Below are 15,382 nucleotides of genomic sequence, written 5' to 3'. Positions count from 1 at the left end.
TCATAGCCCAGCAAAGTAAATCCTTTGGTTTAGCCCCTTTGTAACTCAGTAACCACACTGAGCACCTGGGAGATAAGAATCAAATTTGGTACGTTTGTTTAGGACCTTCCAAATGGGAATACCAGTTCAAAGCCTGCACCTGTTTTCAAGTGCGGGAGAAAAGTTATACCTGCCTTGAAGGTTATTGATATTAAAGTTGATATATTGCATCCAGGAATACAGCCCCTACAGCCCCTTTCAAATAGACCAAAAAAGATGGGGGAATCACTGTAATAGGATACATCCCAATGAAACCGAGCTACCCCACTGTGGTTTAATAAGCAAATTTACAGCGTAATTCTCTATTTTAAGTTAAAACATCTGCTTAAACCAGTTTTCAGGGTGAAGGGAAGGATGTAAAACATAGCACCGTTTACCTCTGGCCTCCGTCATGGTGTCCCGTTGCGCCAGAAGCGGTTTAGTCATGCTGGCCACATGACCCAGAAAGCTGTCTGCGGACAAACGCCGGCTCCCTTGGTCTGAAAGCGGAGATGAGCACCGGACCCCATAGTCAATTTTGACTGGACTTAACCTTCCAGGGGTCCTTTACCTTTTTACCTTACCTTAACACATACCACGGACAGATACTTTCTATGAAGAAGACTCGAGTTATTAGAGTAGACATCCCAGCATCCCTTCTACTACGCCCGTATAGAAAAGACATAAAATTAATTTTAATGCAATTGCTTGAAATGTGAGAGCTAACACAGAGGGAAGACTGAAAGCATCATCATACGAAAGACACAGTTCACGTTTATCACCTGTACCTTTGGTGTACATACAATTATGAGCTATACTTCTATAGAAACCAAAGTCCTTCAAAGCACCATCAAGACATTCATTCCAATTCCTAGCAGATTGTCGAAGCCCAAGATGGCCTTGTGGGCTTCGACAATCTGTTAGGAATTGGAATGAATGTCTTGATGATGCTTTGAAGGACCTTGGTTTTCCCAGAACTTTCTGGGGTGAACCAGAATCACACAGCATAGAACGTTGCATTGTCTGCAAAGATCTAATTTTGCATTCTGCAACCGAGTTTTCTTGGGGTGAAAATGGGTTTGATTTGTGATGAATGATCCCGTTTTCTTAGCCATGCCTGGAAGGCTTCAGACAGAACCGGATCCCAAAATTGGGATTTTTCTAACATGAAATGTGGCCTCTTGAACACTGTGCTGTATTAGTTAAACTGGGCAAAGGCTGGAATTATCATGTGGTGTGCAACCCAGCCGTCATTTAGCTCTTTTAAGTCTAATGGTTAAGGATGTGCTGATGGTCTCCCGCTGAAGTCAATTATGCTTTAAAAAGTGTTTTTAAAATGGTGCTGCACACTTGCTATTTCTGTTGCCTTCCAGCTTGAAGATGGTGAGTATATAAGCAGGGGGCTGTCTTTATCTGGGGGGTGGGCTCCCCACACCTCTTGAAACCCCGGAAAAACAACTGGAAGGAAATGGGGCTGATCTAGTATGCTTAGCACGTCTGCCTATCTTAATATGCCAACTTCCCCGTACTGTATTCCAAACACTTGAAGAGTGTGTGTTGGCACCAACAGTAAGGTCCTCCAGGTCTTTCTTCCAAGGTGTTTCTCCCTAGCAAGTGTGTTTAGGATTTCAGGCTTAAAACATGTCAAAAGATACCAACATTGAGAGATATTGTCAGTGCTCTCTTAGGTTTCTCTAGGCCAGTGTTTTTCAACCTTTTTTGGGCAAGGGCACACTTGTTTTATGAAAAAAATCACGAGGCACACTACCATTAGAAAATGTTAAAAAAATTAACTCTGTGCCTATATTGACTATATATAAAGTAATTCTCTTGAATAGGAATCAAATAAACACAATTTTTCCCACGACACACCAGGCAACATCTCGCGGCACACTAGTGTGCCACGGAACAGTGGTTGAAAAACACTGCTCTAGGCAACACTGGAGGCTATGGAAAAACACTTCTGCTTCAATACTGCACCTAAGTTTCTTTTCAGACATGAATGCTTACAGTTAATTGCCAGCCTTTTTATTCTCTACCACAGCAGCAATTATTATTATTATTTTGCATTATTAATAGACAAACTTTCATTGTGGATATCTGTTACGGACAGAGCAGTAATATTTACTCTAATTATCTGAAAGGTATTAGCAGAGACACTACTATTTCCGTTGCTGCCCCAGTGCAGGCACTACAGTCAAGATTTCTTTCCCGACAAGTTGCTGAGGAGCGCGGAGACATTGACAATTCTCGGTCTCGAAACTTGAATGAGGTCCGATGTTGTGGCATGTGGAAATGGAATGTGGCCGGCTGCTGGGACACGGGGCTTCTCCGGTGTTTTGAACCTTCCCATTAGGTGAGTCGTCGTGGGCACCAAGAAGAGGGAATCCTTTGGACGACACTTTGTTTTGTATATCTTGACGCCACTGGTTTGTGATTTGTCTGCAAAATGAAAACATTGCTTTCTTATGCACCAGAGGAGCCGACTCCTAGAATATTTGAGGGGGCCACACTTCCCCCCTCCCGGTTGATAGCCATTGCCACTCAAATGGTGTGTGTGCCCCGTCTTGTGATCAATTTTGTGGGGCGCAGGGCTTACCTTGTACCCTTCAATATTTTATTCAAGTTGGCACCCTTGTTATGCACTGGCAAGTATAATGGCTAGAATAGAGGGATTCTTAAGCTTACGTAAGTAAAGCATTTGTCTTTTCCTCCCTGAACAGTTGGCACCCTTGCCATACAAAAACTGCCCTTCACTTGCAAAAATAACTGCTTTGCTTTAGACCAAACTTGGGTCTCCAGCTGTTTTCGGACTACAATTCCCATCACCCCTGGCCGCTGGTGTTGCTAGCTAGGGATGATGGGAGTTGTAGTCCCCCCCAAAAAAAAAACCAGCTGGAGACCCAGGTTTGGGAAACACAACTTTAGACACACTGTTTGGATTGAGATACAGCCCAAGCATACTGCATCCAGTTCTTTAATTGCTTTTTCCATCTGCCTCGGTTTGGTAGAACTTGTGTTTCTAAAGAAAAAAAACAAAGAAAATCTTGACACACCTGAAGTTTGCCCACCCCTGGTCTACACGCAGGTAACGTGTCTGTCCCCTTTCACGTAATGTCTAAAGATCAAGAGCCCTCCAGAACAACAGCCTGTGAAGTGTGAGGGATTGCCACTGGATGGCAGAATTGGCCCCTCAATTCTCTGGATTCTGTCCAGATATAATCAAATAATCAAACATTTATTTTATGTATTTGATGAGCTGGTGATAGATAGATAGATAGATAGATAGATAGATAGATAGATAGATAGATAGATAGAGATTTAACATGCTCGGCTTCCCCTGCACTTTGCTATTTACGGGTAATTGAGAACTTCCTTGATTTGTCATAATACTGTATATTATATAGCTGAGCTAAAAGGGCAGAGCTGATGATGTGATGTCTAGCCAGTGGGAATTATTTCTGAATAAATTACCTCGTATGTGTACAGGAACTGCAGGCGGCCCTCCGTTTATCTCCAAACTGAAAATTAAAAAGGCAGAATGTTAGTAGTACTCTTGACATATAATGACAAGTGAAGACAACAAAAGATCTGTGTTCTGATTAAGAGATAGGCATTTAAACAATTAAATGTGGAACGTTGTTTTGAACCTCAGCTCTGATTTCCAAACAGCTCGGACGGCAGAAACTTTGCTTACTTAAATGAGTTTCTTGCTGGGGGATGTATTAAGGATCTAGACCAGGGTTTCCCAAACTTGAAGCTCCAGCTGTTTTTGGACTACAACTCCCATCATCCCTGACCACTGGTCCTGCTAGCTAGGGATGATGGGAGTTGTAGTCCAACAACATCTGGAGGGCTACAGGTTCCTCACCCCTAATCTAGGCAGTAGTCCTTAACCTCAGGAGAAAATGAAGAAATCTTATGCACAGCTTGTTATATAACAGCCATTTCCTATTTATATAATGATATGTAATTGTAGTGCTAGACTGTAATCATCTTCCACACAAACTAGAAATAAGCTGTTGTGTTTATGATTTTTTCTGTGGTTGTACTGGGAAATTAAAAAATGCTTTCGTTTTATGGGGCATAGCTCCCCCCTCCCCCCTATTTCTGGGGGGCGGGAAATGTTCTTCTTCAACAGATTTTCACAAAACTTCACCGTCAAGAGTGTCCAACGAGATAAAAATGAAGCTAAAACATCCAAATATTGCTGATATATACCTCTCAGTTAGAGAACTTTGTAAAGGAAATAACCCTTCACACAAAAAAATTGCTTTGGGAAAAAGTCTCTATACGACTGAATATAAAGCTCCCTGAAGGTTTTGGAGATTACCAAAAATGTTTATTTATGAATTTATAAGCTGCGCTGTCATTACAAAACAACAACAGTAAGGTGGAATATAAAAACAAAATCAACAGGGGTCCATAAAAACACAATTAAGAGCGTCAATACATACTGAATGGATTTAAAAGAAAAATTGCAACAACTCATGAGAGATCAAGAAGCAGGAACTAGGTTGCGTTCTGCCTGTCCTGCTCTGCAAAGGGATCATGGGGACCAAGGCTAATTAGTCCTATGTCCATGCCTGAACCCAGATTGAAATGGATCCCAATAATCTGTGTCGTTCAATAATGCTTGCAGCTCCCCCACCAAAACCCTCTCCACCACTGTCCCCCCAAAATGGGGCATTAGCAGAATCAATGTTACCCTGCAGTCAACTGATACTTTGCATGGGGTACTGAATAGAAATCAGTAAGATTTTCAGTATGTGAAAAGCGAGGGACTCAAAACCTTAAAAAAAACACCATAAAATAATTGAAAGGTTGCTAATTGTTACCTGAGAGATGGAAGCCCAACTCTTTTTTGCCTCTTAAATTCTTTCACAAAGTCTGAATTTATTCTTGCATCCTTGCTAAGGTTCAGTATTAGCCTCTTGAACAACTTGGGCTTATTCCTACATTGTACTAGCAAATGCCGATATGCAGTTCGGTTGAATGTTAAATATCCCAGAGCACAGGCCATAGATGTACGAACCTGAAAAAGAATCTCGCTTTCAGGTAAGATTTTATTAAAGCTCTTTTTAAATAACGCAATAAAAGAAACTCATCTAAATAGAAACACAAACAGAGAAAGAAAGAGAAATTAAAACAGAGAGTTCTCTCTCAAAAGTAGACCTTGTCATGCCACAGAAAGTGGTGGACCCTCCCAGCTCTCACCTGGGAGATTTCCTTTCTGCTTCCAGACTCCCACCATCTCACCTGGGAGATCTTCACTTCCCTGCCCATGTGGGTACAGGATACTGGACTAGATAGGCCTTTGGCCTGATCCAGTGTCAGGAACTGGCAGGCCTCTGATGACTGTGTGGGCAGAGTAAGGAGGCCAGGAGAGAGGGGCTAGCGATTTATGGGGTTTGGCACTGCCTACAAGGCAGGAGCCTGAGCAGGTGTGCGTGTGTGTGTGTCCAAGAGGAATGGTCAGAGGCAGAGATGTGTGTGCAAGACAAGTCAAAGGAAGAGGCTGTTCAGGTAAGGGACAGGCCAGTCAAATCTCTGCCACCCTCTGCCCTGCTGTCTTCTAGAACCAAGGGGCTTGAAAGAGGAAAGAGCACTGATGGCTTCCATGTAGGAGAAGCCTCAGGTTGCAAGGGTACACCCCATCAGATGAGGGTACATAACCTGGAGGGGTGTGGTCCCACTATTGCTACAATTTTTCTGCAGAAAACAGACCCTGGAACAGCTGCCTAGAAGTGTGTGTGTGTGTGTTTGTATCTGGGGTGCTATGGAAATTTCTGTTAGTGCATGTTTTTCAATAAAGAATTAACTATCAAGACTTGGCTGGGGGTGCCTAAGACATCCAACAGGGTTCTTCTTAAGTTCTTAAGACAGGTGAGACCTTGGGTGGAAAAAAATGCTATAAGTAAGTCAGAAATTAAATTGTAATAACGAAAGACCAAAAAAGCGCTATGTAAAAATAGCATAGAAATTATTTTGCTCGCTGGAACCATCTGGTGTTGCATATTTATAATGCATTCAAACCGTTGTTGTTTTTTTACTAATGTAGCTTAGTCCTTTGTAGGTTGACATGTTTTCTAGCTACCCTGGGTAAATTATTATATTAAGTCAGTTAAAGTGATGGAAATTCAGACCTTCCAGATCCCTGTTTACTGCGTCAAAAGACTTGCACGCCACACCCTGGAATGTGTGATCCATGTTGGATCTGGTCTGTTCTTGTATTCTCTACCATGGTGACTGGGAGGCCAACCTTCCATAGTACCTGTTTTCTACATAAAGAGTGGTGGTGGGAGGTGATATATTTTACACAAACAATTAATCATTGAGCAGTTCATGCTGTGGTGATATTTTAATTACGTTCTATGGTTATAGGAATAGGAATAATTTTATTGGCCAAGTACCAGCATATTTGGAATTTTGCTTCGGCTACGTTGCAATATAAACGTACCTTATACAACACTATTCCACTCACAATACAATAACACAGCAAAGGAACCCCACCGATAACTGGCCTCCCCTTCCGCTACATAACTACGAATTTAACAATTTAATGGCGCAAGGGAAGAAACTGTTCCTGTGCCTAGCCATTTTTGTATATAAAGTCCTGTAGCGATGTCCAGATGGAAGTAAATCAAACAGATGATGACAGGGATGCAAAGGATATGCAACAATTCCCTCTGCTCTCTTCCTAACTCGGGTAGCATAGAGTCCTTTGCATCCCGGTCATCATCTGTTTGATTTCCACTGTCTTGGGCATTTAGCACCAAATTATTTCTGGTGCACCACGAAACAAGATGGTCTACTTCCTGCCTATACACAGATTCATCATTATTGTATTTACACCAGCGTTTCCACCAATTTTCCAGGAAAAGACGGTAATACAACCAGCCTGTCGGGTCCATCATCTCCCCTGGCTCTCTCTTTTCTTAAAAAACCATGTTACAAAAAAGATGGTCTTTAATTGAGCAATCTGAATTTGCTACTATGTGACTGAATATCACTCCAAAATAGCAACAGTCTGGAAGCACCCTGAGAGCATATATACCAAAACAAAAAAAAACAAAAGCAACCCACCCTTTAATTATTTCTTGTTTTTATGAAATTAATGCAGAGTGGCTAAATAATTGCTTTAAAAGTTGAGTTTCCCCCACCATCACTGCCATCCTTCTAATGTATGCATATTGGCAAAGTATGGCTTCTAATGTGCATTACTGAAAAACCAATATATGGCATTCATTTTGGATTAATAAGCTCAGGGTAAAAGGAGGTGATCATATTTTGATACTATTAAAGGGTCCACGTTGCTTATTTTCATGCTGTTTTATATTTCACCAGTTTAGTTGCATTAGAAAGTTAGACTGAATGGATCAAATGGTGGGGGGGACGACTGCAAAATAAAATAGCTGTACCTCTTCTTCCTTTGCGTATAAATGATAACAAAGACGTCGGACAGTTCCTAAGCATGTAATTGCTTCTGGAATACCTGCTCTTGTGTGAGCCAAACTAGCCAATAGCTTCCCTACAGAGAAATAGATAACTGAGATTAAATGTTACTAGTAAATTGAGCTAAAATTATACAAAAAAGCTTTTCGGAACAATTAACTTCAGCAGGTAAGTGTCCATTTCTGAAACATTTCATTTTTTTTATAAGAATTTATTAGATTTTCCAATTAAAAAACCAATTAAAACTAATACATTATAATACATGGTTAAACACTCCAGGCTCCCCCCTCTCCCACCGAGGGGAGCAATACACACCAAACCCCCCTCTCACAGAGGTAGCAACAATCATTTTACATTTAACCACATACTTTCCAAAGCACAGCATGCTGACCCTCCTCCCGGGTCAGTCAATTAAATTCCAATCTTTATTCCTTTACAATGACTTCCTCAATCCTCCTCTTACTGATTTCTAAATTATTACATAGTTGCAGCTTTATTTACCTTTAAACTCTAATTTAATATCCATCTCATCATTTTACCTATTGAACATTTCTCTACCTCCGCCTCAAAATACTTCTGTAATTTCTCGTTATCTTAACCAAAATTATTCATATTGCTCATACACCTCCCTCCCTTATGGTCCCAGAATTTATCTTTCAAAGCATTGTCCGTTATCGCAGTGTCCATATCCAATTGTCATAACCGTAATAAAATACCATTTCATTTTTAAATTCTGATATTTTACCCTATACCCTCCCTTTCAAAGAACCCGGCCCATGAAACATAAAAAAGAAGATCCTGTAACTGTCCAACTAATCGCAGGTCTGTAGTCTTTTGACAATCCAGTGGCAACAGGAACCAGTCTTTAACACTGTTAAATTCTTCTTGCCTAAAGGCTCCAATTTATATATCCTGTTCCAGCTCTTCTTTTTCAGCATTGTCACTGTTCCCTTCTTCCTTTTCCTTCTGTTCCAATGTAAAGTCCTCCAAATTGTCCACAGTCTCAATCTCCAATTCTTTATGTGCCAATTGTGCAATGCTGTTGATTCCCACGGCTACTTGCTGCAAAAGTTCCAAAGCTTGCTTTACAAACCGCGAGGACAGTTTTCCCTTTGTCATTTCAAGGTCGAGCTTCAAGTTGCTAGTCACAACAATTTATTTCTTGCTACGTAGATCCTTACTGCATAAGTACACCATTTTTATTTTTAATCATTGCCAAAGTTTGTAATATCCACTCCATCTGGACCTCCGGAAAAGAGGAAAATAGATCCAATCCACTTTTAAAACTAAAAACACCCTTACAAAAGTTTCTTTGTTTCAATCGCATTGAAAATAGCTTCAGTTACAAAGTCGCACTGTCTCTTAATCTCAGCAGAGAGGGATTGACTTCCGTTTTTAAAATCCCCTCCGAAGCCAAATCAAATCAAATTACTTACAGTTTTCTCTTCAGATTTGTTCATTTGTCCATTTTTTATTTACTTGGAAGAATTGAAACGCTGTAGCCCCTCAGTATCGCAGCTTCATGCAGGCAGGGAAAGCAGTATGTCCGATTTGCCGGGGCTCCACTCCCTCACTCTCGGGGGCTCAAAACAGAGCCTTACCGGGGAGGGAGGAGCACCCTTCTGGCACCAGCCGGACGACCATGCCCCCAAAACTCTCGATTTGGGGTTCCTTGGGGGTCTTCTGCGCTGTAGAAGACACCCCATCCCTGCCGCACTCAGGTTTGCTCAGCCGAGCAAAACCTGCGACTGATGGAGCTCCGCGCTCAACCGGAAGTCCATTTCTGAAACATTTCAAGAACCCCAGTATAATTTCTATAGCCACACTTTTCAGTATTCTTTTTATTGTACTTGTTTCAGTGATTGCTCATGAGTAACCAGCCTGACGCCGAGGTCTCTGAAACTAAGTTTCTTTATCGTGCAGATATGTACAGTGCAGCAACAAAAGGTACGTCTAGCTCCTCCTTCGGCAGAGTCCGGGAATGACTCTTTCCGGTTCTTTGCCCAGCATAAAAGCCGCGGGATGCAGAACCCCCGCCTCCCCCCTCTGCGTCCTCCCCCCCCCTGCGCAAGTGGGGAGACGGAAGAGGCACCTCGCCTCCAGTCCCCACTTGATGCAAGTGCTCTCCTTCCCTGTCAGAGCCCTGACTCCTACTTCCCCTTCCCATCTCTCCCTCCCCACTAGAGGGATCACTGCCTTCCTCACTGGAGGAAGACGAATTGCTGAGCAGGTGGGGCGGGGGCTCGCGATAGTCAGAAAGCCCTGGCAACCCTTTTCCGTGAGGTGAGGGCAGCACCCTGACAGTACTCTTGGAACATATTGACACTTATGGCTTTAGGTAAAATGTGTGCTCCAGTGTGCTATTAATTTAAATGAAGCAAGAACCTTTGCTGTATTGTTGGCTGGGGCAACCCAGTCAGATAGGTGACAATAATAATAATAATAATAATAATAATAATAATAATAATAATAATAGTCTTGACAGAATAAACAACTGCCTCTACAGAGTAATAGAAACCAAGAAAAGGCATATCAACAATCACATCCTACTATTTTACGATTTTGCACTATATTAGTGTTGTATAAACATGCTGCCTTGAAAAACAGTGCTTTTCTTTGCATCATTACTTACCTATTAACACCAGAGTCGCTGTCTTTTCCGAACATAGCAGGTCGACCAAAATAGAAACTCCTTTTGCAGACAGACTGACTTTATCCATATCAACTATAATTCTGGCTAGTATAACTATCTGAAATAAAAGAAACATTTTTACACAATGCATTAATATGTTAATCAAGCCTCACACATTTTTTCCATTTCTCTGCATTTCCTGCTTCCAGCAAAAATTGAATTATTTTTTTTTGGGGGGGGGGGTCCTAGTACAAAGCAAGCATATTTTAATGAGAATGTAGTTTATGGCTACACAATCAAAAGGAATGGAAGAGAATATGTTTGTGTTACCTGCGGATGGAGACAAAGCACAAAAGCTCAGCCCTCACACTTCTGAGTTTGCAGAAGCATTTATTAGTCTATGATGCAATCATATGCAGACATACATGGGAGAATTTACCCTAGAAATTAAGACATGCATACACACTTTGCAAGTAAAAACACGACACCTTTTTCCGTATTTCAAACCAATTCTTTAAAAAATTTCTTGCTTGCAATTTTCCTATATTATTTATATTTTACAAAGATATGCTATTGTGTTTATTCGTGTACATATGCTCTTGTTAGTGTATATATGTTTCTCTGCATACTAAAAATACAAGACTGCAACCAATAAAGTAACAATAGCAGAAGTACTTGAAGTGGGCACAGATTGAGGTATTGAGCATAACTTTAAAAATGTTGAGATCATAGGTTCCCAAGCAATGCCTTAAACTTCTCAGGCAAAAATGACTCTTCAGAATAGATGAATGGTTGAAGGAACAATTGGACAGGCTATGTTGACACAAGTCATTGATAACAGAAAAAGCAAAAATAGCCATGGTGGCCTTTAAGAAAAAATCCAAAATCCACATTACATATACAGTGGTACCTCGGGTTACATACGCTTCAGGTTACAGACTCTGCTAACCCAGAAATAATGCTCCAGGTTAAGAACTTTGCTTCAGGATAAGAACAGAAATTGTGCTCTGGTGGCGCAGCGGCAGCGGGAGGCCTCATTAGCTAAAGTGGTGCTTCAGGTTAAGAACAGTTTCAGGTTAAGAACGGACCTCCGGAACAATTTAAGTACTTAACCAGAGGTACCCTATTCTCACAGTGGCAAACCAGATGTTTATGGAACACCCACAAGGATCAGAAGCTGCTGCCGAAAGGGAGAAGATGAAAATCTCCTCCATGTAGTAGATTGAGCAGAGTCCCTTGTATTTGAGCAAGAAGACAGAGGCATAGCATTCAAACAGTCCTTTATGGAAAACTCCATTTTCAAAAATGGCAAACTCGTGCTTATGCATTCTGGGTGAACTGCGAGCGTGATTCTCTGGTTTTGTACCTGAAAGGCAGCCATTGCTCTGTCTGTCTCTACTTCCGATTCCAGAAAAGGTTCAAATATAGACACAGATATCGGTCCGGACTCTAAAATCAATAACTGCTGGCTGGGATTATTATACGCAAAAAGGGCGATAGCATTTCCTGCTCGCAAACAGATATCCTTAAAACAATCAGAGAAACAAGTAAATTGTATTAACCATGAAATATAAAGTACATAAAAAATACACACAAACACACACACACACAACCATGGGTGGTATTAAGCTACCCAGTTCTGTCAGTGCAAGAATTACTGCTTGTGCAGTTGGCGACATACAAAAACACACACTCAAGCAAGCACCCCACACCCTATCCAGACCTGCTCCAGATGATTGGGGGAACCTTTAGGACAGATTTAGGGGGCGCACTTTCCATGTGGTATTATTTAATTCCAGAGGGTGGCTGCGTAAATTTGTTGCAGTATGAAGAATGGAATCTTGCGCCACCTTAAAAGCTGACACATTTATTGCGGCATAAGGTTTCAATTGTTTGTTTTTCGGTGGCTCTTCAGCATAGCTGTCAAGTTCTGGATTTGAAAATAAGGGATTAACAGTCTCACCTATCCCGGGGACAGTCACATGTCAGTGGTGGGTGGAGCCAGAAGCAAAAGTGGGCGGAGCAGCAATGTAAACTCCAAGCGGGCTCGGGCTCGGAGCGGAGCAAAGAGCAGGGCAGCCATGTGCTCTGCGCAATGGAGCCCCATCGTCGTCTTGTCTGATCCCATCAAAACAGGACAGGAAGCAGCAGCTGCTCAAAGGCACCCAGGCTCTGCCCTCCAGCTAACCCTATTGGCCGGCTGAGGGGCTCGGCGGCAATGGATAGGGGCTGATGCAGGGGGAGGAATACACCCCCCTGTAAGCACGGGAAACGGCTCCCACTTGCTTTGAGGGCTGAGGCTTTTCTCTCCAAGTAGGCGAGGTCTTCCCACCCAGTCCCTGGCCAGCAGGGGAGGAGCTGCTTCCATTAAAAACGGGAAATTTAAGGGAAATAAAAAATAAGGGAGAGCAGCGGGAAACTGCTTGAAATAAGGGAGAATCCCAGGGAAAACCGGATACTTGACAGCACTGCTCTTCAGGCAATCCCGTACCTGTGTTTACACATCAGGGAAGGGGCAGTGGTGACAAGCATGGTAGCAATCTTCTGAAATGAGGCTTGTGAAGGCTATCTGCATGTTGCAGAACTGTAAATTCCCAGCATTCCTGAGTAGAGAGGGAACCTCCGTGAGCACAGAAGGTTGCCCACATCTTAGGTCTGCCCTCACGGAGGGCAATTTGACTGGTGCTGGGGGAGGGGGGCAGAGGTAGCTCACTTGTCCTCAGTGCTCCCACTCATGTGTTAATGCAAATGCAGCACACCTGAATATGGCTAGAGTGTGTCAGTGTTGTCTGTAGCTAGTTTGATAGAGAGAAGGAAGAGGCTAAATGAGGCCATGAAATTCCATGCCCACTAAGAAACAATGGATCAGGATGAATGTATTATTATTATTATTATTATTATTATTATTATTATTATTATTATTATTATTATCATCATCATCATCAACAACAACAACAACAACGTTATTAAAATTTGTATACTGCCCTGTACTCGCAGGTCTCAGGGTGGTTGCAACATAAAATCACAGCACAAAAACACAAAACAGACAATCTAAAACAACAACAACCCACCCTCCATTTTAAAATGGAGCCAGTGTGGTGTAGTGGTTAAGAGTGGTAGACTTGTAATCTGGTGAACTGGGTTCGCGTCTCCGCTCCTCCACATGCAGCTGCTGGGTGACCTTGGGCTAGTCACACTTCTCTGAAGTCTCTCAGCCCCACTCACCTCACAGAGTGTTTGTTGTGGGGGAGGAAGGGAAAGGAGAATGTGAGCCGCTTTGAGACTCCTTCGGGTAGTGAAAAGCGGGATATCAAATCCAAACTCTTCTTCTTCTTCTTCTTCTTAAAAGGGAATTGGATGTCAGTCAGCCAAAGGCACGGTCAAGGAGGAATGTTTTTGCCTGGTGCCTAAAAGGTGTATAATGAAGCTGCCAGGCAAGGTTTAAGTGAGCTTGGAATAATAATGGCACATGCTCAGAGTTGTGGTTTTTTAAATCATTTGTGGCTCAAGTGTATCAGGAATGTAGATGCAATTGTAAAGCATGGGTGGAGGTTAATTGTTGATTGTGCACTTCATAACTGAACTAAGAAACACACACGATCATGTAAAGCCTCTGTTCCCCACACCATTAAGTCCAGGGTTTCTCAAAACTTGGGTCTCCAGCAGTTTTTGGACTACAACTACCATCATCCATAGCTAGCAGGACAAGTGGTCAGGGATGATGGGAATTGTAGTCCAAAAGCAGCTGGAGACCCAAGTTTGGATCTAAAATTTACCTAGCTGCATCCATCACGTTTGGCCGGTGCATATACTCATTGGTCCTCCAGCTTATGGTGTAGTTCTAAGGTGGTTCTGTGCAATTAACAATTAACTGCCAATTGTTCTTACGCCGTGCTGCAAAACAGCCTGCTTTGATCCACCTGTGAGCTCGGAGATCCCCCTTAATCTCTTGTATGTGTGCACTGGCCCTTTCGTTCTAATGGCGGGAGCAGATCTGTACATGGAAAGGAGTATTTGCTCACAGCTTTGGGAAAAGGATCCGTTCCTGTAATCAGGCACTGACATTAATTGAAACAGAGAAAGAAAGAATGTCCGTGCCTTATTACAGCGTGAAAGGTATTTAATCTTTTCTCTTAAATGGGCACTATGATGTTCTCCAGCAAAGCCAGTACCTTCTCCGGTACGTAAAGGAGCCCAAGTACATCGGAATAACTAAAGCCTTCCTTCTCTCGCAACACACTCTGCAGGTTATCGTTCTTTAGAACAATGCAAGCCAAAGAATATGCAACTTCAACCTAAACAATCAGTTGAATGGAAAAGAAAAAGGAAATATCATTTTTATATAACAGATCATATCCTATCCTATATACATCAAAGTTCAGAATGGGATTCAGACATATACACTGCATATAAAGAATATTTATAAATATATGCAAACATATTTTTACTGATTTAATAGGTGATCTTGAACACATTGGTTAAATTCAATTATTTTTAGCCCCATTCCAAATGTTCTTCAGAACTTGCTGACTATCCCTCAATCCCCAATGAACAATCCCTTTAAGTATTCTCGAAGCTACTAACATGAGTTTTGGCCAAACTGCGGGAGGCAGTGAAGAATAGGCGTGCCTGGCGTGCTCTGGTCCATGGGGTCACGAAGAGTCGGACACGACTGAACGACTGAACAACAACAAGCTGCAGTACAAGGACATTTACACCATAAAAAGCCTCAATCTCATCCAGAGTTGTTATAATATGTGCACTTATAACAAACTGGACTCTTTCTTTTTAGGGAAGTTTTTAATGTTTGATATTGTTGTATTTGGTTTCTGTTGGAAGCCGCCCAGAGTGGCTGGGGAAATCCAGCCAGATGGGCGGGGTACAAATAATAAATATTATTATTATTATTATTTCTGTACCTCACAGCACAACAGTTCAATACTGCTTGATGAATAGTTTTGTCTTGCCCTGAGGTTTCCAAATATATTTACTGATATACATAGTTCTCCTTCCCCCTAATTGTATCCTCACAAAAAAAACCCTGTGCAATAGGCTAGATTCAGAGACTGTGACTGGTCCAAAGTCACCCAGTGAGCTTCATGGCCAAGTGTGGATTTGAACTGTGGTCTGCCAGGTCCTAGTCCAGGGGTCAGCAAACCCTCAGACCTTGTGGGGGGGGGGCGGACTATATTTTGGAAAAAATATGAACAAATTCCTATGCCTCACAAATAACCCAGAGATGCATTTTAAATAAAAGCACACATTCTACTCATGTAA

The 15,382-nt window shown here is 42.0% G+C and overlaps 1 protein-coding gene across 1 annotated transcript in view; it reads right to left on the bottom strand.

Moving 5' to 3' along the window:
• Positions 1-2,018: 2,018 nt before the first annotated feature.
• Positions 2,019-15,382, bottom strand: part of ANKAR (ankyrin and armadillo repeat containing) — a 37,590-nt gene continuing 24,226 nt past the window's right edge. Inside the window, exons 17-23 of the mRNA XM_033150928.1 lie at positions 14,278-14,400; positions 11,472-11,630; positions 10,106-10,223; positions 7,440-7,549; positions 4,857-5,053; positions 3,493-3,539; positions 2,019-2,460 (exon numbers count right to left, since the gene is read on the bottom strand). Of these exons, the coding sequence (XP_033006819.1) occupies positions 2,216-2,460; positions 3,493-3,539; positions 4,857-5,053; positions 7,440-7,549; positions 10,106-10,223; positions 11,472-11,630; positions 14,278-14,400 (999 nt within the window). The 3' untranslated portion in view covers positions 2,019-2,215. The remainder of the gene's footprint in view (positions 2,461-3,492; positions 3,540-4,856; positions 5,054-7,439; positions 7,550-10,105; positions 10,224-11,471; positions 11,631-14,277; positions 14,401-15,382) is intronic.

This window comes from Lacerta agilis, chromosome 1 (genome assembly GCF_009819535.1).
Source record: "Lacerta agilis isolate rLacAgi1 chromosome 1, rLacAgi1.pri, whole genome shotgun sequence".
Lineage (NCBI taxonomy): Eukaryota > Metazoa > Chordata > Lepidosauria > Squamata > Lacertidae > Lacerta > Lacerta agilis.
Note: the sequence above shows the minus strand (reverse complement) of the source record. Positions and strands in the feature narration are given on the sequence as shown.